Below are 25,166 nucleotides of genomic sequence, written 5' to 3' on the forward strand. Positions count from 1 at the left end.
GCTGCAAACTGTTGCTGTGTTCTAAGAAGGGAGCCTCCCATATGTGCAGAGAGACTAAAGCAGTGAAGCTACAAAGGGAACATGCTCAAGGACACCTGTTTCTTGCAGGGAGCAGTTTGTGAGAAGCATCTTGTCTGTGCAATGCTGCACCAGCCATGTAGAAATGCAAGGAAAGGACAGGATCCCATTGCGCCCGCTGAAATCCATAGAGAGCCACAGTGTATGTATATGTGACATATCAAACATGTGATGGAGTCCTGAGATAACACAGTGAGACCATGTACTTGATAACATAGAATATGAAGCATTTCGTTATTATATTTTTTAAAGGCCAAACTCGATCATTTATTAATCAAAGAAAACATGCGAAAGAGAATTTATTATACTGCAGAATATTCCCCCAATTAGCCTTACAGCATCAGCATATCGTCTGTGATCCTGGTAGTAGAAACCACAGAGGACCCCAGAACAAATTCATCTGCATGGAAGATCTACCTAACCTGAATCCACTCTGCATTTCTCTTTACAATTATGCTAAGGAATGCATTGAGCCGTTGGCTATTCACTACAGTTATCTGCCAAAACCCTCTGGTAACTGCCGTGCATTCCTCAAGAAGTTGTCCTCATGAATTTGCTTTATGGTTACATTATCTCCTTTAGAAAACTAATTTCATATTAGGGTAATTGCCTCTGGTGGGGTTATGCAGGGTTGTCTTGTGTTGAAGAAAAAAAAGAAGAATCCTGATGAAGGGGACGGGGGAGAGGAAAAGTCATGCTGGCCCTCCCTCCCTATTTCTGTCTCTCAGTCAGATGAGGTCATCAAACACCAACCTGCTTTGTATATTAATGATGTAACAGCCCAGGATTTTTGGACACCCCGTCCCCAGAGACTGCTTGGCTGGTGGCAGAGGAAGACTTCATCTTGATTTAAGAGAGATATAACACCCTCGATAGAACTGTGACAAAGGCTAGATAGGCAGTGTGAGAGGAGATAGTGAGGGAGTGTAGACGCCAGCAGAGAGGAGAAGACAGGAGAGGAGCGAGGCAGAGGAGGGACTGAGCGATACTCTGTGCCTTTAAAGCACCAAGCCCCTCCTCCACAGAGCTGAGCAGAACAGTCGAGTGGTGCTGGCAGGAACCTGAGCCCCACGATAAACTCTGGCATCAGCTTCCTTTCATCCGGCAGTCAGCGAGGACACAGTGAGGGCGCAGGGGCAGAGAGACAGGGACGGAGAAAGAGAAAGAGTGACAGAGAGGGGGGAGAGAGAGAGACAAACACAGGCAGATAGACAGAGAGGGAGAGGCTGTCATTGGAATCACACAGCTCCTTTTTCACAGCAGCAGCTCAGCCGCTCTGTCTGCTGCCTCCCAATGCAGGCAAACGCTGACAGGGATGACGGGTGGCGTGTTTTCGGCAGCGCAGTTATCTGAGTGATGGTAGCGGCCGCGGTGGCATCACAATCCAAAGCAGGAGCTCTCCTCGCCGCTCTGACTCTTAGTCATCCTCAGCCTCCTCTCTCCCTTCTCAGAGTGCTATCAGGGCCATTCATCGTTCCCACCTCATGCCTCCTGCCTCCTCCTCCTCCACAGCTTCATCCTCCACTTCTACTCCTCCTCTGATGAGCCACAGCCTCAGAGTGAAATAACCCTGCCGATAGAAGCTTCTCTCTCTGTCAAGACAGTAAGTAGGGGAGGGAGGGACAGAACTGTGTGTGTGTGCGTGTATGAGAGAGAGAGAGAGAGAAAGAGAGAGAGAAAGAGAGAGAGAGAGAAAGAGAGGAAGAGAACAGCAAGGCAGTGAGAAGAGAAGATGTTAGTGTGTGCGACAGAGGGACTGCTAAAGAACCAGCAGGTTGTGTGTAGCTTGAATGATCCTGCTGTGCGTGGACAGTGAGCTCTGGGCGTAGCAACAGCAAGTGATGCACAGGAAAGGTGAGTAGGTGTGTGTTCTGGCGTGTGTGTGTAGGTGAGACAAGTGATGCTGAAGCAAGTGATGCATTTTAACAGCAGCTAAAAATCGTCAACGCAGTTCATTCCTGTCCATCTCTGAGTCTCCCTCCAGTCTATTGTTGTTGCTCTTCATGCTGCTATGAAGTAGGGAAAGAGGGAGGGGGGGGTAGAAAGGAGAGGTGGATGAGACATGAGAGAATAAGTGATTGTTTTCCTTCCCGTCTGTCCAGGTGCCATGTGTGATTGGCCGGCGCTCCCCGTGGCAGTGGCATCGCCCTGGATTTGGCGAGAAGCTCTCCCCCCTGCTTGTTCTCTGGGGCTCCTCTGGGAAGCTTTCATGGGATTTATCTCGTCCTGCTGGATGGCACGGAGCTCTCTGCCTCTCTGAAAAGAGTCCAGAGAGAAAACATACACTACACGGATAAGAAGTAAAATAATTATCCAATCACAGCACAAGGAGGCAGACCGGGTTCCCTTAGCAACAACTGAAGGAGAGAAGAGAATCCTTTTCTCTCTCTGCTCCCTTGGTTTTTGGGCACACCCCAGTGGGCTGCTGTGGGTCAGTGTTTTGTGAGAGGACTTGGAGAGCGCTGTTGCATAAGACAAGCTGCCACCCAAATTCCAGAGGAAGGTGCTTGTTCACCTTCCAGCCCCCTTGTAACTGCGTCTCATCGACACCATGATTTTTTTGTTATCCCTCCACAAATTCTCATCACGAGTCACGTTCCGCTGGCTTAGAAATCAATTCATTCTGATCCCACGCCACCTGGAATAAGCCCTGCTTTGGGGGGGGGGGATACTGGACGCTCTGTGCAAAGACCCACACCTACCTTTGCTCGCTTTCATGGACGAGAAATGAAGGACAACATGATTAAGTCATCATCTGCAAAGAAAATGGATGTGAGGCAAAGTTTATTTTGATGAGTTTCTACTGAGAATCTTTTTATTTTTCCTGGAGGAGGAAACGCCACACTGCACAGAGGAATATCCCCTTTTTCCAAACAGGATCTGTCCTTTCTCTCTGTAAAGACAGTAGCCCTCACTGAGGGAGTATATTTAGACGGCAAATCTCGTCCCCGCTGGCCACCAATAATGTAGAACACGATAATTTTGAAAATCGAGCCACTGCTGGGAGTTCTATTTTTCTATCTCTGTTGGATAGCTCGCTCTATAAAAGGGTTGATATGAATCCCTTTTCTGCTTTCACTTTTGTATGTTAGCCTGCCATTATGTCACTGTGTTTCACAAGTAAAAAAGGTTGTACAGGACAAGTGGAAAAGGGAAGAAGTCTCTACCCTGTATAGACAGGCATTTTAAATAGCATCTCTTCGGGAACAATTTCAAACGTACACAATGACACATGAGATGAGTTGGCTCAATATGATTATGTAAGAGTTTCATACCAGCTTTAGCCCATGTATTTTGCCTCTTCCTTGTCCATGGATTTACTGCGTTTGACTTTTCCCGTCCTCATTTTCTCTTCGTTTTTGGAAGCGTCTACCAGAAGGCATGGATGTCAGAGTGTGACCCTGTGCCGAGTGTGCGGGCGAGGCAAGGTGTTTTGGCTGCCCAGGTGCTTTTAAGATGTTGAGGTCTCCCTGCGTGGCCGGGGCCCCTGTTCGGATCAGTAGCACTGAGGCTCCTTGTAGCCAAAGACATGGACCCCGACTCGGCTCCCCCACGCCCTCAGCCTGTTGGCCACTGGCCCCACGTCGCCCTGTAAAGGATGTCCCTAAGCAGAGCTCCGGCCCGGGACACCTCTGAGACCCCCAGCCCGAGAGAACGCATCCGCAGCCACATGAAGATGGTGATCGACCAGCTGGAAGGCATTCTCAAAGAGCTCAAGGATGTGGCCAAGGAACTCCGGGAGGTGAGGTTCAAAATCAGCTTACAGGTATCAGGCTTTTGGGGGGATTTAGTGAGGAAACAGGCGGAGGAAGCGATGGAGGCAGGAAGAGAATGTGGGTGCCAGGTGGGTGTGCTTCTCAAGTAGGCTGCATTTAACTAAGTGTGAAATTCTTTTCCCAGCATGGAGATTTTGATTAAGATTTGAAAGTGATGAGATCTCCCTTTTTTTTTTTTTGTAACAGGAGGATATTGTTGATTGCGACCACAGAAAGGCTGTCTTCCTTTTCCAAACAAACAATTGCTGATCGGCAATTACAAATGTCCTTCATGTGTTCAGTGGTGTCTTGTGGGAGGTACAGTAGATGTGAAGAGCTGTTGAAAAGCAGCAAAGCCAGGCTGAAAGGAAACACAGAGGCATGCTTAGATAAGATACAAGACTTAGCGCCGCAATAGTTATATAACCATTTTGTTAAGGATCAGCTGGATTCCTACTGTATTTTTGCAAGTGCCATGGTAACACTGAGAGATTTGAGTGTGTGTGTATCTACAGTACACAGTTTGAACAAGGATCAGCAAAGAGAGATACTGAAGGTGTGCATGAGCTCTTACATGCATCTACAAGTATATGGAGTAAAAGAATATATGAGTGTGATGGCTGATATTTAGAGTACATCTGAGCATGTGTATGAGAGTACAAAATGGCCCTCATCATCTCTTTGGGATCTTCCCCTGCAGTGCCTTCAAAGCTGTGAGCTCTTCTTGCAAAGCTCCTCCAAAGAAAGAGATAAAGGCATCCATGCCTCCAATCAGGGACGCAGAGGAAGCATGTGTGTGTTTGTGTGTGTTTCCAGATGTGTTGAAGAGAAGTGAAATAGCAGATGCTTGTGCATGTAATGACCTGAAGGAGGAGGAGGGTTTCAAACAGCCATGATGAAGCTGCCATAACTCACTCGATCACCACACAGGAACCTTTCCCCTCCCTTCTCCCCGACTCCCACCTCTGTCCCACGCTCTACTTTATGTACTGGCACAGTTGGAGGTGCAAGGCCACAGCTCACAGTGCACCTTCTCTCTGGTGAGCAGGAGAAGCCGGCCTGCGAGCAGGAGTGATTGATGATTATGGGACAACTGCAAGTGGAATAATGCTGGCTGGAGCTATTTATAAACAAAAACACGGCCTGTGCCTCTGCCAGCTCCAACGCATATTACCATTCTTATCCCAGACCCCATTAGAGAGGGCTCTGCACAGTGGCTCAAATGTCATTTTTTATTGGGAGAGCACAATCCCACATATTGAAATGGCTAAGGAATCATATTAGCTGCAGTGGCAGTCATAATGCTGGTATCAATATCCTGCAATTAACTGACCTGTAAGATTGCCGACTGCATCATTGGGAGATGAAGAAACAGGATCAGTGTGGCGCCATCGGATGCATGGAAGCCTAATGTTCCATAAAATCTCTCATTCTTGGCCACATGAAAGGAACAACATAATAGATAACAACTGTCACATAAATAAATGATGAATTGCCATGTGAATGTAGTGAAATAAATAACTCAGTGAAGGAGCAGTAATGACTGATTATTACCCACAAGGTCTTTGGGGAATTGGAGATACTGCAGTGCACTGAGGAGTTAAAAGCTGCCACGCCAGAGCCCAGAAATTAAGAAGTTACTGGTGTGTTACTATTCTTACTTCACAGTGCTCCTTTCATAGCTCGAGATCACAGACCTACAGTGTCATTATTCAGTACATGCACAGAGCCAGTTGAGTCAAAAGCTAAATCAAAAAAGAGAATTACACCCCATATTTCAACCACTGCAACAGAATTTGCCTACATTCAATTTTCTGATTCCCCACTATTGTGCATACATTGTATACTGCAGTTTCCACTTAGACTATTTAGTCCACGCCTCTGCATAAATTTAAATGTGAAGTTTTTGGAGGTTTTCCAGTCAAGTTTCAGCTGTCTAGTCATCACAGCGTTATGCATCAGCCATTAAAAAATGTATGTTCTGCAGATGTTCTAGGCCATTACAGTATAAGGAATAATACTGGGGATTTACAAAGTTATTATTTTCACCAGTTTTAAATCAAATTTAAAATTTAACAAGGCTCAAGGGTAATTTCACATTTCTAGTTTCTTCAGCATGATATAGTACTTGATAATTGATATTAACAAACACTATTAACTTGAATATAAAATAAGACATGTTTAAAATACATTAAATAAAGATATGTTTAAAAATGGTGAGAAAATGTCCTTCTAAAAAGACCTTCACCTCCACTGATTCTACCCCATAGTGACTTGCTATCCTCATAAAGGCACTGTAGTCTTAAAAAAGGGGTCACCCATGGGTCTTACTTTCTTGCCTGCCAGAATTCATCATCCTCATTGCTAAACATCCCTTCCCCGGAGGACCGGCCCCAACTCACATCTTAAATGATGACAAAAATAGGTTCATGGTTTTTACCAGAGAGTTTGAATCACTGCAAGCAACACTCAGTGCGGTCTAATCGAACCCTGCGGTGAACCTAGCATTAAATTTTAATCACTGTCATGTAAATAGGAATTGTTCCTTGTGTGGCCAGTACATGCCACTGAGGAATATGGAGTATTAAAAACACTGATGATAGTGGAACAGTATTGGAAGTGTATTTCAACTGAAATTTTAACAAATGCTCATTATACAGTCAGCCATTTTGAGGGAACCTGAGAAATGAGCAGTAATTAATGTTAAATTAAAAAGCAATACCAAGGAAAATTCCTCTTAAGGACGTGAGGCCTACGTATGCGTGTTCATCACTAACATCAGTTATTTTTGTCTGAAGTTCAAATCAGCCTCAGACAGACACTTAGCAACACATGTCAAGTGGTTACCTACCTCCAAACTGGCAGATAAAAAACACATCTTAAATTATAATCTTTCCTAAGACAGGATTTTTGAAGAGGAAGAATGGAAAGTAATACTACTTTTTGTCCAGGTTGCAGCACAGTCTCAAGCAGTAAATCTCCTTTACACACAAAAGAAAAACGCAACACACAGCACGCATAGTTTTTCAAAATTGCTCCATTCAAAATCCTATTACAGTCAAATCCAGCCTGTCCTACTTGTGAATCCATTACAGGCTTCATGACAGGTAAAATGAGAAGGATCTAAAGGAAGGACATCGAAAGGTAATACACTGATAAACTACTCCATTTGCAATAATAATACTGGCAGGAGTGGCAACTCTAGAGGAAATAATTCATTTAGGTATCATGTCAACCTTGGAGTTAGAAGTCTGAGGATAAACAAGAGAAAAAATGACACCAAACAGAATGCAGAGACCCAGTGAAATGTTGGAGTGTTGAGTCGTTCCTTTTGCTGAAACTAATTTACACTGGGAAAAAAAGGGCAAGTAAGGAAACGCAAATGTAGAAGTGCACTCATGTTGATTATTAGAGACATGCAGACTGGTAAATTGAAAGAATTTAATGAAGTGCTAAAGGAAAAAAAAGGTAGTAGCATGGACTGAAGGGGGGAAGGGCATTGGCAGTGAGCTACATCTTTATACGTAACCAAACGGCAATAATGATCTGTTATTATGTGGATGTAGTTATCATGCGGAATCATACAATGAGCATACAATGACGTGTGTCTGCGCTCATCTTAACAACAGCCAATCAGGCCTATTAGAATTAAAGCTCTAAATGAGAGGAGTGAATATAAGCTCCACAAAGAGCAATTATCAGCAGCAGAGTACAGCATGTCCAGGACAGCAGCCTCTATCAGTCGGCCTTGTGGTACTTGTCTGTACATCCTCATGCTTGTGCTGGAGACATGGCTTACTGCTTCTACTCAGCTACCAGCAGCCTGAAGACAGAAGAGGAGAGGCAGCAGGAAAACACTGGTGTCAGGTGAAAAAAAAAAACGCGTCCTCCACATGTCAGCTTTTTAGGAATGAAGTACTGAGTAACAGCTTTATTAATGACACTGGCCATCCATGCAGTTTTAGAGTTATATAATGGGTTTTTGAAAGTGTGTCATGAATGCTTTTGATCTACAGAAAATCACAGTCATCATGTTTTCACCTGTGAGTAGCAGCAGCAAAACTATCATCCTCTCGCTTTCAGGTTCTGCTTGTTTTTGGAAGAGAAGACTTTGTGCTCGGCAAGCTTAGTCAGACACACGTGACACGAATGTGGTGGTCTATTCAGTTTCTATTCATCACCCAATACCAGCCGCATGATCCCACTGGCCCGGCTGTCAACTCAAGGCATTTTGTGCTAAAATGGAGTCTGTCAAAGAAAAACTTGCTATGTAAATGATTTGATCTATGGCATGCTGCCCTTACATGTCTGAGGCGTTGCATAAATGCTGCATTATTGAAACCCGGTGTGAATGGCGAGGTGTCCAAAAAGCTGGCCCCAGATCAGTCAGCCTAACCACCAACCAGCCAGTGGTGGGGTGACCAAAACCAAAATCAAAACGCTATTTTTCTTCTGCAGGGGCCATATCCTCTCCTCGCTATGTTTTCCCTCCTGCTGATGCTGCTGGGCAGGGAACAGAAAACTGCCAAGGAAGAACACTTCAACATTTAACCATGAGGGGGGTGGGGTAGCACTCTCAGAACAAGCAGAACAATATAATGGACACTGGTAAACACACTCTCTTTCCACGAAACAGTTCATGCTATTACTAGAGAATATTTTGGGGAAAGTTTAAGGGCATGGCAATGATATTAGGAAATGTGATGATTCCTGAGGAAAATGGGTCATTGCAGAGGCACAGAATGCAATATTTCCAAGTATTTTCAAATTCCAGATTTTACCCCAATTTATGAAATGGATTAAATCATAAGAGCTTGGAAAAATAATACACGGTAATTATATTAAAGTAATTATATTGTAAATGAAAATACATTTCAAATAAACTATGAATAGTGTGTGAATATAAGAAAAAACCTGGAAGGTGAATGTGGTACTCTCTGTTTGTCCGAATTAGAAATTACAATCAGTCAGTCACAAAGCAATGTCCTGGTGGATCCTTTCCCACAAAGCAACCATTTTGGCCGCCGCTGTTGTGCATTTACTGCCCAGTTGACCACAGCCCAGTGATCTCAACTGGAGAATCCATTTACTTCAGATTAAGGCAGGGTCTCTGCCCAGTCTCCAGCCTGTGAACATGCACACCAGCTGTCCTTGCAGGCCAACAACCCTCAGTGGGCAACACTGAAAGCTTAACCACTCACAGAGGAAAGTACCCTTCAACATGACATACCTGGGCCAAAGGGTTTCTTCTCATTAAAAGCCATTTGGAAGAAATGACAAGTACCCACCTACTGTGTCTGTCAATTTGTTCCTCCTTGCCTGACCTCTTTTGTGTGTGGAAATTAAATTCCTAAATTAAACTTTGTGACGCGCCTCTAGCGGAGTTCTCTTTGCTCAGGAAAACAACAAGAACAAGGCACCGCAAGCCTTATCTATTCTTCACTGAATACAAAACACCCTGCCATCTCCACACCTGTGTTGCTGCCTTGAGCTGAGCTCCACATAAATTTGTCTGGTCTTGGAATGAATCAGAGGCTCAATTATTCTCAGGACTGATGAAACACTGCTTCGGGATTTGAAGTAGAATGTCAGATCAACTTTTGGTTGAACTGGACTTAAATGGATTCCGACGTGGCCGCAGCTATGCTCATGTTTGCTCTACAAATCCATCATGGTGTCATGGTGACCCCACTGACCAACAGATAATATGATACAAATATAGCCCATCTCTGCTTTAATGAAAGGAGAGGATATTAAACATCTTGCGCATTTAGCGGATGCTTTTACCGAGACCAGCTTGCAACGGTAGCAATATCAGAATAATCTTAAAATTCCTCGATCCCCCACATGAAACAGCCAGCAGTATTGAGGACTGAAGGGAGAGCAGAATCATAGAAGGGAGGGAATAGGGGTAAACAACGGGTTAAGACTTTAGCGGCATCTAACCTTGAGAGCTGTGGAGAGAATAAAACTGCACCATGCAAAGCATTCCCCTGAGCCTCTTTTACCTAGCTCTACCGTGGAGCTCCAGCTTCTTTAGGATGCAGGCCTAGCATATTGACGAGCCCATCATGCCTGTAAGACCCACTGGATTAGCTGGCCCTTTGAGCTCTGCCTCCCTCTGCGAACCCTGCACTCAGCATAGACTGTAATGAGGGCTTTAGGTTAGACCTCTGCTGAGGTAAACACTCCAAAAATTGCGCTCGTCACTCTCATTGATTTTTATCAACTAACAAGCGTACTGTGGGCTAGTTACAGATAAAGCAGCGAAAATTTTCACCATGCGTGTTTCTACTTTGTGATTCTGCCGGGAACCCTTTAGCTTGTCCCTCGGCAAGGATAGAGCTGAATAGGATGAAAAGGGGTCTTAAAGGCAGAGCAAAGAAAGACAGAGAATGTGTGAGAGAGAGAAACGAGACGGAGAGGGAGAGATGAAGGGTGGATGGAGATAATGGTTTCTCCTGGTGCACAGAATTGCGACAGACTGGGTGGAACAGCTTAGATCAATTGTTGCAATTGTGCTCATTCGTGGGCGTGTTTAGGATTGTTTTGGCCTATCTCTGTGCTGTGAATAAAACCAGTAGGCTGTAGTTAATGGTGTGAAAAATGGCATCCATCGAAGTGCACAAGCAGCCTCCAAGAATAGCTACATTATTTCATTGTGTCAAAGGATACTGTACGCAGAGGGACGGCTTGCTCTCCATTAGCCCATCAGACCGACTGTCTCTTTTATCAGGTGTGGATACTACTTTTTTTTTTTCTACCAAGAGCACGGATGCATGTAAGGCACACCCAGACATACAAACTAATAATGTGATCTGATTTTGAAGAGATGCTATATTTTCGTAGCCTGTGAAAGTGTTCAGAGCAGCGTGGGCCAACCCACTCACCAGTGTAGCAGCTTAATCCAGCTACAATCTTTGGAACTGTGTTATACTGAGGGATCATCAGGAGGCTTTTTTTGTCCTTCCTTTTATTTTTAGCCGTAGTCTGTGATGCATCATAAATCAACCCAGTTTCAAATGAGATTGTTCAGTCTTAACCAGCAGAAACAGCTGAACTGAGATGGCACACAACTAAGCAGCTGTATCCTTCAGCCCTAAAGAAAATCAACATTTTTTTAAGATTTTTTAACAGATTACCAGTCTATATAGATCCTGTAGCATGCCTGTGCTGATATGTGATGTCAAGAAGGTGCTCACAGATAACGTACAAGTGCTTTCTTAGTGCTATATAAGAGTATCTCTGATATTTGATGTATGATAATGCATCTGCTTTATGTATAATGAACTCTTTGGTTCCTTACTATCACCTGATTTTATAGTGTCTATGGAATGAGGTGTAGCTTCTTTGCTCACTAGTTAATTTTAGCACCTGAAAGAGTAGTAAAATTAGTTTGTAGTTCTTAATTGTAAAATGCGAGTGCATGTGCCACTGGCAAGTCCAAAAAATGTTAGTAATTAGTCATAAATAAAACAAATAAAGAAACCATCATGGGAGAAAGGCACTTATACTGAGTAACATTCAGTCTGACAACTTGCGAATCAGCGAGTGCTTGTAGTTTGACACATTAAAAGTCTGTGTCATTCATTACGAGGTCTTTGTGTTAAATTTATGAGGGAGGGAAATTCATTGAAGCATTTCAGTTCTGTTGATGTGTTTTAGAAAACATGCCACGGGATTGTGAAGAATGACGCCTTCTGTTTACCTGGTTACAAAGTACATTTGTGCTCAGTTCTGATCTTATTATCTCAAAACACAAAAGTCCAATGATTCTATAAGGAAGTTGTCAGAGTTATACATTAGCGTACACTCTGGTCATTTATTACTAAGCACATTTCCCCAGGCATAATTTCTTTGTGTAGTGGCAAAACAACACACACACAGAGGACAAAATAAGGACACACCGCTATGGAAAACTCATTTTTTAGGGCCTATAAATTTTGGCACAACATCTGCCGTCTTCATTTAGATGTTTTTTATTGATTGTGTTGGAGTCCAGACACCACAACTGCAAATTAAAAATACATGGCAAATTTTCTTAATTATCTCAGCTGCATGCTTCTAAAGTGATGTATAATCAGACATGTCAACAGTCTGTATTTAGATATTATGGATGCATTGTTATATAGCTATATTTGGATGATTACATTTTCAGATTTTTTACATACTTTCATGGGCAATAGAGAACAGAGTTTGACTTTCACAAAATTACTTCTACAGCACTATGACAATAGAGCACAGATATAAAGAAAGCTGTCTGACATTGTTTTGTATGGCTGAATTTGGCCCTTGAAAACCATTCTGCCAAGCCAACAGTACAATGCTGTTCTTGAGGGATAATTTTGCCCCAAATTAAGCCAGTGCTTACTCTCAGCCTGCATAGTGATTCCCATGAAGCTCATGAATAAAATGGTTAATTTTAGGTTTTTGTTTGTCTAATGTTAGAAATGGTTTGCTGAAATTTGAACTGGCACAGCTTTTTGGGAGTATAAGCACTGCCTTAGAACATGACCCAAATGTATTAAAGTATTTGCATGTAAGTTGGTCTGTTATGATTGAAATTTTACTTTATTAGAACTTTATTAGGCTTGGGCTCGTGACAACATTTGTGAATTTGCCTTTAACTGGTATTTTTATTTTCTCTAATTTGTCCTCAATTTGGAAATTCTGCAGCGAATACACATATCTGCAAGTTCTGGCAAATAATGCAGGGATTGGTTGAATTTGCATTAATATCTCTGAGTGCAGACTCCTGAAGGGAGTAATGGACTAATACAGAGGTAATGTACCTTGCCATGTGAGCAACAGAACTCTAGAAATGCCAAAACATTAGATTGTCTTACTAGGATTTGTTTCTAATCCACCTAATTAATGCCAACTAGACAGAGATACATTTAACATTTAAATGTCATTAATTACTTCACTTTGTGAGGAGCCTGTCTGTCTGAATATCTAAGCAGGGTGTCTGAGCTTGGCCCAGGGTGTCATAACTAATCTGCATCATGAACCTGAATGATTCAGTTATTTTGTTTTCACTTATTACACAAGTGAACATTTGAATTTCCCAGTGGTGGAGACTGGTAGAGTCTACAGTGAGTCTGCCAACCTTCAGGAGTGTACAGTTGTTGGTATGGATATCACTGCCTTGCAGTAACGTGGCCAACTGAGTATTGCAGAGCTAGGGCTGCATGGGGACTGTGGGGACAGTGAATCATAGACAGCTGTACTAAACCGATGAATCACAAAATTTAAACATTCACATGGAAAACCAAGCCAAGTAAAACAGAGTGACACACAGAGCTGCATCAAGGCGAGACACCTGTTCAGGAAGCTCTGGAAGCATCTTTGCATGCTGGGATTTGGGTGCCTAGATAGGGAACAGGGGACTGTGGCCAATGATTGTATAGGTTCCTACATGTCTGCAGTTTTCTTTGCTTTGTATTTTTTTGTTCAACTGCAACGTTGCATCAATCAATCTGGCTCAGTGGCTAGTTGCTGGTTTGTGGTGATGTTAGATTTTGTTGGGAATGGTATCCAAGGGAAAGCCGTCTATCCGGCATGAACAAGGTGTGTGCCAGTGACTGTTGGTGGAGCAGGTGTTGAGGCTGCAGGTGAATAAGTTGGCCGTGTTTGTACATGTTTCACCACAGTCATTGTGATTCTCTGTAAAGGGCAGCAGCTTTAAAATCTTAGAATCTTAGATGTAAAAACCACAAAATTAGAACCATGTTGAGTGTCTTCAAAGACAGCTCCCCATGTTTCTGAAATCCCCTCCTCCCCTCTCCCTCTCTCTCTCTCTCTCATCGCCTCGCACTGGCAGCTCACACTCTGCCAGTGGCACGCCATGGATGGCTGCCACCACTGTCACTGTCAATAGCATGACAACGCACCATCTAATGCAGGGCAAGGCAAGATGAAAGAGGCACAGCAGAGAGGACAGGCTAATTATTCAGACACACAGCTAAGAGCAGAAGGGGGACAGAACATGTCAACAAACTGTTTGGGTGATTAATATTTTTTGTCATCTGCGCGGTCACCTGTGCAGTTGGCAGTTTATGACCAAGAAGATGAAGCCAGAGTTTTCTGACTTTTATGCAAAGTAGACGATACAGCAAGGTCTACAAGGTTGAAAAATATAATTAGACTTTTTGGTCTGCTGTTACTCTCAAGGATATTAACTGGGGATGGGACTGCAGGTTGATGTGGGCTGCCACGGACCGTGCGCTGCAGGTTCTGATTAGAGAGAAAAATCCTAATTATGATTATGCAAAAAGCAGATTGGAAAAAAATTAATTTACTGATGAATTTACTGATGAACATGCATTAGCAAATTCCCAAGGTTAATAACCTTCTGGATTGTCTTCTCTGTTTCCAACAATGTGCCATGCCAATCACTTCCTTATATACATTGTTCTTTTATACTGTCCTCATGAGTAGGGTCCAAATGATATGAATTAATTTCAGTGGAAAATATTAGATTTTTTTTTGGGCGATTGTTTGTAGTATCACATGGACACGCTGACACATGGCTGCTTGCTCACTGTTGTTAGTGATCACTGGTAGGAGGCCTGTGGGAAGCTGTTTCTGCTGTCACATAGCTGCGTGATTATGAAAACAATGATCTGATCAAGGTTCTCAAAATGTTAACAGCCCAGGAAGTACCATTCCCCTCTTTGGCTAGTTTTATAACCATTTTATGGCCATGCAGCTATTTGACAAAAGAAACATAAGTATAAGATAACACCGGTATTTGGTAGTGACATAAAGACAAAAGCAACAGGGTAAGCAGATTGGTAGAGATCTGAAAAGATCATCTGCATTTATGGGACTTTAATTTGAAAAATTTATGGCATATTATATGGCCACTTAATATGAACTGGGGGTATTAAAGAGCATAAAACGTAGGGCTGATTTTAGCAGAGGAAGCAGAACCCTTATAATGTAATTTTACATCTTTATTCAATAAAATTAGAGCTGCAGCAATTAGTCAATTAACCAATGAGTCAATCGACAAAAAATGATCTGCAACTTAATAATAAATTATTAGTTTAAATAATTTTTCAAGCAAGAATGCCAAAAATTTAATAGTTCCAATCTCAAATGTGTGAACTCTTGATTTCCTTCTTTCTTACAGTGTAATAAAGGGAATATTTTGGGGGTTTTGATGACATCATCTTGTGTTGTAGCAAATGGGTTTTATTTTTTTATTTTATTACTGTTTTTTTCAGATGTTGTTTATAGAATACAAAAACCTGATGTATTGAAAAAACAATCTGCAGATGAATCTGTAATAATAAAAAATAAGCATTAGCTGCGGCCTTAAATACAACTCAGCATTTCAGCAGTGTGTTTAGGTTGAGGCCCTCCTAGAAAAACTGCTCACTGTGCATGAGGACTTACGGGTTGCATTAGAGCCGACAGAACAAAAGGTAATCCAGACAGCAATAATTCAACCTCTAATTGTAACAATACTACAAGGTCAAATGCGCAGTTAATTTTATTAATTCAAAGATAAACATCAACACAAAAAAGCCATTTCAATGATGGATCCCATTGATTTTAGTGGTGGACACCTTAACCCTATCCAATGAAGCTTGCAACTGTGTGTGCTCATGCATTCTAAGACGGACAGAAATTAATATGGTTTGATTGACTGGCTTAATGTAAGCAGTCCTTCCATTATTCTCCGTAACCACGGTCATTTCAACAGAATCCATTACACAAGACATCCTCATGTTCGTCCACACTGACTCACATGCACAGCTGGAAGTAATACAAATGCATACAGTATATTCACTTCAGCACAGCAAAATCTATATTTGCATGCTGTGTGTGGTGAGGAAAGTACGAAACAGCTGAAGAGTCTGACAAGTAAAGCCTCTCCACTGTCCTCAATTCAACTATGACTCACAGTTTTGTTGCTCCCAGTGAGTGAGCAAAGATTATTCAGTGGAAATGAGATGGTTGATAGAGATACTCAGAATGACTTTTTGGACGGGATGAGATACGGACTGATTTTTTTTTTTTTTAATAAGTTACTATAATGCACTTTGTGGCCGTGTTGGCAAATGAAGATGATATTCTACATCCTAATATAAATCCATTCTGTCCTTGTATTTCTTAGTGCAAAATAGTACATTTATGCTTTCAATGCTCAATGAATACAGCGTGATGATCAATACAATGTGTGGTCCAGTGTGAAGAAATAAGTGTTGCAAATTTGTGTGTGACCAAGGACTTAAGGTTAATCATGACTGCAGTGACCCCCACCGTGCTAAATTTTCTGGTGCTACCACATAAATCATAGAGCCCAGGTCTGCAGCTTGAGGTTTATTACCAATTCTGTGTGCATCTGTGACTTGCCAAAAGGCAAACTACGTGACTAATTGACCTAATGTTTAGAGCCTGTCCTTGTTTGGCTTTAGAGCCATTGACATGGATTAGAAGGAGGGAAGGAGAGATGAAGCGTAGTGAGGCTGCAATGGTGACCTCCATGCTGCCAACAAGGTCATGGCTCGAATTATAACTCCTAGAATCAGCTGTTCATGTTGGCAAAGAGGGCAGCTCGATGGAGTGGTTTGCCCACAGTCAGGACTTTCAGTCAGGTGAGGGTGAAGACACACAGGTCATCCATTGTTGGGTTTGAGTTGAGAGGCTTTTGTCAGCACAAAACAAATAGGACAAGGGTGTAGCACAGGAGGGCATCCGATGTCCGTCGCAGTCTGTGTGTGTGTAGGGAAAATATTTAGAGACTGAGAATCAAGAGAAGAGGAGGAGGAGGAGGAGGAAGAGGAATTGGAGGCAGGGGGAAAGAGACGGGGAGAAAGAAGGAACCAGGGAGAGACAGAGGAAAAAAGAAAAGAGAGACAGACAGAGAGAAGGCTTATCTCTTGGCCTGCAGACAACAGTTCTTTTTCAGAGCTGGAGCCGGGTGCCCAGGGCCGGGGGGCTGGGGGGTGGGGGTGTGTGTTCCTCTTCAGGGTGCATGAGCCAGAGGGTCAGCAGTTCATCCTATAATTCTATGGCTGGGAGTCAGTCGCAGATTCACGACAATAAAAAAACTGGGTCTAGCTATTTAACACCTGTCATTCCTTCATCTGCACTGGGAGCTGACTAGAGAAGCTGTTAGCCAAAGCGTATTTGCAAGAGTTCACAAAGAAGCACAAAGAGATTTGTCTTTATCTGTGTCTTTCATTATTTTTTTCAGAACCCACTTATTTTTAACTGATGCTGGAATTTCACAAGTCCTTTGCCCCAAAGAAGCGTCGGATCCATCTGTCTTGCATCACTATTGCTTTGCAGAGTCATTTGTAACGACCAAAAATAGCTCTGGTCTACATTTAGTCAATGACATCTGCTGTGACCTAAATGAAGGCAATATTAAATGGGCTGTGATTAGCTAAATTTGTTGTGGCACACACTCTTTAAAAGGGTTGTGTGTTTTCAGTAAAGCCTTAAATTTAAATTATGAAGAAAGGGGGAAAAAAACAATTGCTACGACTACATCAAAAAACGAATACACCGACTGGAGCGCGTCTTGCTTCCTCAATTTGATGTACTGTATTTTCAGTTTATACACAATATTAAGGCAGAGCATAATGTGGGTCTGCATCATTCAGAAATGTAATCTAATGTAATATCGGTTAGGAGGAGGAAAAGATTTTTATGCGATGGAGGGCTAAAGGTGCAGCATACAATGAAGACACCATTTTCCAGAAAGCACAAGAACTAAATTAGTATTCAAATTGGATTTTGATTTAAAACCACAAGAGCATTTTTAAAAGAGCACTTTTAGGGGGCATTTATTTCAATGTAAATGTTTTTACATGGGAAATTAGCTTACAAAATGGAAAAAAAATGTTTCATCTTGCTGTGACTTTGAGGCATTTTTCAAGGCACTGCAAGAAGTGCTGAATTAAGTGCATCCACTGAGATACTGGTTAAAATCAGCAAAAGCAAACACATAGGTGCTATTGTATTTTGATAGTTCTTGCATATGTATAGATGCATACATATGTCTATATATACGTAAAAGCAAAAAAAAAAAAAACGCTCAGCAGGAATCAGAGACAAGATTTGAACATTTTCAGTTTTCAGTTTTGCAGCAATACACACTCTGTGTAGGTAAGGTGTCACTTTGGCAAGATGTTTAAATAACTATTAACACATAATACTATGTGTTGTTATTAATTCATACTATTTTAAAATCTAACACAAATCAGACGCCCATGTCTTCAACAAAACAATTGCCCCACCACCAAAAATCAAGGCAATGATCTGAAGCTGCTGTTATTCATGAACTGACTGAAACTGTTTTTAAATATAAAGGTTAGCATTAGACAAATCTAAATAGCTCATTTTAAACCTTGCCAATATTTTAAAATATTATCACTGAGTGATTGTGAAGAGCAAACTATTTTTTTTTTTTAAAGTCAAAGTCAATCATGAATACACCTCAAAAACATATGAATTTCGACTTTGAACATGACAACAAACATGAAGACAAAGCAGCCAAGGCCTTTATAGAAAATGATGTGCTAAGAGACAATAACATTCCCACTTAAGCTCTTGGCAATGCTGTGAGTGATAGCCATATTTCTCCACATTTTCTATGTAAATGAAAACCTAATTTCCCCACTTATCACTCCGCTTTGCTCAGATCAGTGTACCCTCTCTTTCTGCTTGGGAGAAACTCCCACAGTGCTTTGTATCCACGGCTAAGTTGCCATTATGATGCCCCACTTTGATTCTTCCAAAAAAGGGATCTCATCCTTGCAGAGCTTCATTTCTTAGTTAACACTGTTCCTACTGATTGGTTTAGAACTTCAAACAAAGTGTTGAATAGAAACTCAATAAGTAAAGATAAACCTCTTTTGACATCTAGTGCTACTTTTTTGTCATTGAAGTCCAGGAAAATTGTGTGCTCATCAGGGGAGTCGTGTGCCTCTAGAGGAATAAAATAAAAGAGTGAGAGACATGCAAGGGATTCTAGTTTCAAAACTTTTTCTTAGTACTCTACTTTGACACAAGCAGGAGACGCTATGACCTTTGCGCATGACATAGCTGTGAATGTAAATCTCACACAAAGCTCTCCCACTCCACTAATTGATGCCTGCAGCAAAAGGACAAAAAACGTCCTCTTTGACACTACATATGAAGACTTAGTGGCACTCCTGGACGAGTGCACCCCTGAGAATTTGCACTCTGCCAACGCCCTCTCCTCTGCTTGACCAGACGTAAGCGCATCCAGACACCTGGAGGAGAGTGACACCATTACCTCTCCCTCAGTCTAATTACATGGACATAACATTAGCAGTTGGGAAACTGTTCTGAAGCCAAATTCTGCAGGAGAGGTAGCGGGGGCTTGATGCTCTGAAATTCATTCTGACAGTCCATGCCTGATTGACAGATTGATAAAGGTTGACTGCGGCCTCTACTCGCTGCAGGTAGATGGGCCGTTTGCCCCGCCTCCACGGGGCTCCAGGGAGGTTGGCTTTGGGTTCGGAAGTGCAGAACAGCTCAGGAAACATTTAGTGCTGAATTTGAATCTGGCTATAACTGTTGGTGGTCAGGCAATTAGATAAACACAGTGCAAAACACAGCCTCATGCTGTTCTCAACCCACTCCTGCCTGTCTGCCTCAGCACTATACATATGTATGAGCGTAAGCTCGGGAAGAGGGAAGGAGCAGCAAACCACCCATAAGCTATAACCATTTTCATTTCTGCATATTGGTTGTCTTAGTAGGTTACAAAGTACAGCTAGTGTTTGCCATCACTGGCATGCTTTGACGGATTGCCTTACCAGTATCTGTCATATTAATAGTTTTAATTGAAGTCTAAACACCTGAATCCTCGGCTTTGCTTTCCATTTGTTTGTGCATACAAACTTATAGCCCCAAAGTCACCTGACCTAGAATGCTAAGTTTTCTGCTAAACGTTGTAATGAATTTAAAGCAGCCTTTATGCTCTTATACATAGAAAAGGGGGTAACAAAGATCAATAAATGCTACTTTCAGCTCACAAATATGTTGGGTTATTTTTGTTTTGTTTTTTTAATCAGTGAGCCTAGTGGAGGCAGAGGATACATTATTGATCTCTGACTCCAGGACACCAGTGAATATCCATGAGGAATAACAAACTTAGTTGCAGAGCCAGAAGTTACAAAACTTAACTTTGGTGAACATCTTGCATATCAGAAATAACGTTGTATCTGGGGCTTAGCGCACCAATGGTGCAACCAAGCCTTACATCCTGCAACAAACATAAATAATGTTTGAACAATGCAATGTCAACAGTTTAGCACTGCAATGAGGTGTGCATGTAAATCTGCAGCCCAGCATATTATCTTAGAATGACTGGTTTCAAATGCTCTGGATACTAAGACCTCTGATCCATGAAGACGCTTCAATTGGATTTTGTTCTCTATTCATGTACATCTCTCAATATCCATGTCCTTTATCTTGGATTGACAAATAAAATAGGGGAAGATAATTTCAGACTGATCATCTTTGAAGAAAAAAAAGAAAGAGAAAACAAACAATTGGAGGTTGCCTCGGGTATCATCTCTTTGAGGGGCATTGAGCCATTAAAGGCGAAAACAAGCTTCAAGGAAGGAAGGAAAAGAGAGCGCTGGCACCGCTAACAACATCGTCATTCAGCCCACCCACCCACTTCTTATCCTCCTTTCACACCACATTGTCAAAATAACTGTCAGAAGTGTTTCATGCCTCTGAACTGCTGCAGAGAATGTTGGACTTTGTGGGAGGTGCTGGGCGCTCACAGTATTGAGGACAATAAAGAAAGAAACAATCTGGCATAGCAGTTCAATTTAAAAATATAATTTATTTGATGAAAGGTGCACCCCAGCAAGCCTAAGCAACTCCTAACAGTGAGACTTCATTTTGGAGCAGTGGAGAATTTTTCTGACGACAAACCCGCTGTAAACTTTTGTGACAGCCAGTGGCTGTATTTTCCATCAATTTTATACTTTATTGGATTTCCTTCCTTTTTTCTGCTATTGCTGTATTTAGTGTTGATGATTTCCAATGAGAGAGGAAAAATAGGCCATCGGATTCTCTTAATTCACCGCACACACTCTGCCCCTGTCATTTAATTGATAGATGCGCACTCTGTCTTTTTTCACTCTCTCCCGCTCCCCACAAAGCTATCCATTTATTGCCACTTTCATTACTCGGAGCAGAACGGTGCATTTTTGACATCAGTGCCGGGTATCTGGAGGCTAATGAATTGGGTGGACTGCACTGATTGCAGGAGCATCTGCCTTCGCTATCTGAGGACACTTAGTGGCATGTTCAGAGAGACAATACAGAGATGAGGGACTAAAAGCTACTGCTGCATTGACATATTACATATCAGCCACATTAATCTTTTTTTCTTCCCCATTTATTCCTTCATTACTGGCCAACTGTTAATTGCAAAGATACAGATGGAGCCATCTTAATATCAACTCTGCATATGAGAGCTCTTGAGATACATGTTTGTTTCCATGTTTATTCATACCACTGATTAAAGTGCCTCCCTAATGCCCTGCAACTTGAGAGACTAAGTATTCATTGATGTTTCATCTCTGAGCTAGATCTCAGCAATACAGTAGCAGAGCTGTGCTGGTGTAAGTGTGGGCCTAAAGCACCCTGCCAGCAGCACTGAGGCATGTCATTATAAGCACCCAATCAAGGCCAGAGACAGGACTGTTGCTCAAGTGCCAAAATTGTTGCCAGACAAAAAAAAAAAACTAAACATAAACATTGGTCCTGCACCCTGTATAGGAGCAGTTCAGGTCTGCTCAGCTCTGTTCTCTCTGAGTTGGAAGGGTGAGTCCAGTTCCTTATTTTTTATTTGTTAAATTTAGACCAGTGTCCTACACTGCATACAGAATACTAATCAGGCCAGTGCGAAGCCAAAGACAGAACTGCAAGAGACTCCACTCCTGTATTCCTCCTCCTGTTTCTACTGCATTAAAGCTTTCAGGCTTTAAGGACACTGTACTACTGAAGTAACCCCAACCATAAGTTTAACTGTAGCCCAGAGATATATTGACTACTTCTCGCACAATTATGAGCAGCATTTGAAACACCCAAAGCATTTTAGTGACACATTAAAGTCGCTTAATGGGCCGCTTATTTTCACCACTGGACTATCCAAATAAAGTGTGACCCATTAAATGAATATTTCATATGCATTTTGATAGGATCTATCACTCTGCAAACATTACCTATTATTTATTGCCCTGCTCACATCCCCTGATTTCCCTCCATTTTGCATTAGAGAGGGAGCGAATACTTTTGTGGCCAAATCAGTCATTTGTTTGACTATATAAATTATTGAGTAGGTACAGTATATTCACATACATAATTGAAGAGTTTGAGTTGCAGATGGAAAATCAGCATTTTATGTTTCTCAGTCAATCATATTTCAGAATATAGGTTGTGCAACTCCGGTATTTACCAACACTGCTGATCTAGACAAACTTTTTGCAACATTATAAAACAGACTTCACTTGTGATCTAAAGGTTGCCCCTACATTGAAGAATTTATCAGTCCGATATAACACTTTTAAATCTTTGATTTTTAATAGCATGCAGTAACACATGCATAATTCATGCCACCTTAAGTGCTTGCATTGGCTTTCCTGGCTACTTAAGAGGCAATATGTCCTACTGCTCGTTTCTGACCAACATTTCTGTTCAACATCGATAACACGACTCTAGTCCAGAAAAAGCTGGAGTAACATTTGTGGCTGACCGAGCAACCAACCACCATCTTGTTCTCTCTTCCTTTTTTTTTTTCCTCTGGAAATGAGAGCAGATGCCAAATGAAACCACTAAGCAGAGCAGTACTGTAATAAGAAATAGCTGTAACCGGGACACACTGGGTGAATATTTAGAGCAATGTACATATTTTAGCATACCATTTCACGTCATTCCAGGTCAAAGCAGAGCTCGTTTGTCCCTGCACTGATTTAACTCTAGGTTTGAGGGCACATTGATGTAAAAGTACAGTAGGGGAATGCCAAGTAAGCACTGGTGACGATATGTTTTGATTTCAGAGATGGGGCATGGGTTATCAAAGGGCATGGGCCCTGCCTCCTGCTGTCTCTTCCTCCCTATCTCTGTCTTTCTTTTTTTATCCTGCTCTCTTAGTCCTTGAACTCCCTTGAGTCAATAAAGACACTCCACTCTGGGGTTTAAAGTCAGGGGGCCAGGGAAACGGTACCCACGTTGTCAGCACTACACTTGCTTCGGCCTTGGAGAGAGAAAGAAGGGTTGTGAAGGTTAGAATTAGGGCGAGACAAGGGAGCTAAAGACAGAGAAGGAGGGAGATTCAGGGTACTTCATCATGTCCAGTGACAACTGCACACAGAGGGAAGCAAAGTACATGTCCACTTACAATCTGCAACCTTATCCAGCAGGCTGCCAGCTCGCGGTCACCTCGTAGACGTCTGGCCAAGCCCATCTATTAACCCAGAACAGCTGGCCACTTTCCAGCTTCAACGACTGTGCTTTTAATTGTGCTTGTGTTGTGTGTGTGTGTGTGTGTGTGTGCGTGTGTGTGTGTGTGTGTGTGGGGGGGGGGGGGGGGGGGGGCTACGGGGGGGGGCTACGATCACATTTACATCTTGATCATTACCAAAGAGTCTCGCCTCACAGGATCACTGCTCAAAAGACACAGCATGACAACTACCCTAACACAGAAAACCTGCAGACGCTAAAATGTTATAATTTTTGTAGGAAAAATAAATGGGCTGGTTTTAAAAACAAAAATAACAAATATATTGGATAAAAAAAAAAGATATTTACTCTTTAAAAATTTTAATAACCTTGACCCACCACAACACACATACACACACCTCAACTGCTGAATCCTGTTGATGCTGCAGAATGCATGCGCATCTACATAATAATACAACAAAACTAATTTACCTGTCTCCTGCTGTTCTTGACTTTTGAGAAGATGAAAATATTCATTGCTGTTGTCCTGAACACAGCATAATCATCTAGGATTTATGCTTCTAGCTTGTATCAAATTAATTGTGCATGGAGTGAGAAGGGTCGAGAGAATATCTCGCAGAATTGGATTTCACCATGTCATCACACAATTGCATAAAGTAAAACTACGTTCCTTGTTTTCTTCCCTTTCATCCTGCAGAAGTCCACACAGCTGCTGCCTCCACTAGAATACAGAATGCAGTGCAGAGATATGGTGCGGCATTACATATTAGCTAATTTCCAGTCTTGTCAGCATGGTGTGCAGAGGGACGGTAGCCTATGCGCGGCATTTACATTGAAATGGTTATGCGGGCCACCATATGATGAGAGTACTGCCTCGGGATTATCCCAAGGCTTTGAAGTTTTCTGTTGGTGCAGTGGTTAGTTGTGGTTAAACATAAACTTGTCAGGAATTATTAATGGAGGCCTACCCTTTTGAATGGAGAGTGAAAAGTGAAAACTCCACATTCTCACAAACAGAGTCACGGATAAAACCTTTAGAAAAACTTGGACATGGCATCTGTGATCTTACTCACATTAATCATCATGAGGCACTTCCACACTGGATTCAACATTTTACTATGATGCTGACTGCTCGAGCACACTCTTTGAAACACTCTCCACCATCTTTGTGAATTATTACTATCATCCTATTTTGATGAATTGCGCAATTCGTTTAGTTACACTCATTTATTGCCATATAATTAGAGGCCCAGTGTCTCGAATGAAAGACTTAGGTTCAGTGTGATGGAGCCAATAGTGATTTAGTGCATCTCTGGAGCACTATTATGGCACTAAAGCTAACGATGAACTCTGTTTTAATACAGTTCAAGAGGCAAATAACTTATTATTGCTATGACATAATAACCGCTTAGCTGGAAAGAGGTGAAGTTGTTATAAGCATGCATCATATTTACATTTACGTTGATCTGAATAGAAACATTTAAGTATAATGTTCCATGGTTGGCCAATGGTAGAGGTATCTCTGAGGAGCTGCTGGTTCAGTACAGTACCTTTCTTAAAAAGAAAAGGTGTCAGCCATCCAAGTCCTCCAAACTGAACCACAAAGTCACCGCCCTCCAGAACAACACGTACCAGCATTTTCTGATCTGACGCCCCTATCAACAGGATGACATAATTTGTCTGGGCCATCGTAGAGAAATAGCAGCTGTGATCTGACAAGACTATCGTTAAGGCTTGATGAGGTTTAGGCACTAAAACAACTTGGTTAGGGCTCAGGAAAGTCCATGGTTTGTGACGGTTAGAAAAACATCTTAATACGAGTTAAAACTACTGCTTTGTTAAGGTTAGGTGCGCTTCTTC

At 42.0% G+C, this 25,166-nt stretch overlaps 1 protein-coding gene across 2 annotated transcripts in view; it reads left to right on the forward strand.

Annotated features, from left to right (window-relative positions):
• Positions 1-410: 410 nt before the first annotated feature.
• The window catches only part of insyn1 (inhibitory synaptic factor 1), a 43,778-nt gene continuing 19,022 nt past the window's right edge, over positions 411-25,166 (forward strand). The window contains exons 1-2 of one of the 2 annotated variants that reach the window (XM_056372715.1): positions 411-1,681; positions 2,181-3,820. In XM_056372715.1, coding sequence (XP_056228690.1) covers positions 3,677-3,820 — 144 coding nt within the window. In that variant the 5' untranslated portion in view covers positions 411-1,681; positions 2,181-3,676. Of the gene's footprint in view, positions 1,682-1,704; positions 1,933-2,180; positions 3,821-25,166 lie in introns of those variants that run through there. The other variant, XM_056372723.1, reaches the window with a different exon arrangement.

This window comes from Seriola aureovittata, chromosome 1, assembly GCF_021018895.1.
Source record: "Seriola aureovittata isolate HTS-2021-v1 ecotype China chromosome 1, ASM2101889v1, whole genome shotgun sequence".
NCBI lineage: Eukaryota > Metazoa > Chordata > Actinopteri > Carangiformes > Carangidae > Seriola > Seriola aureovittata.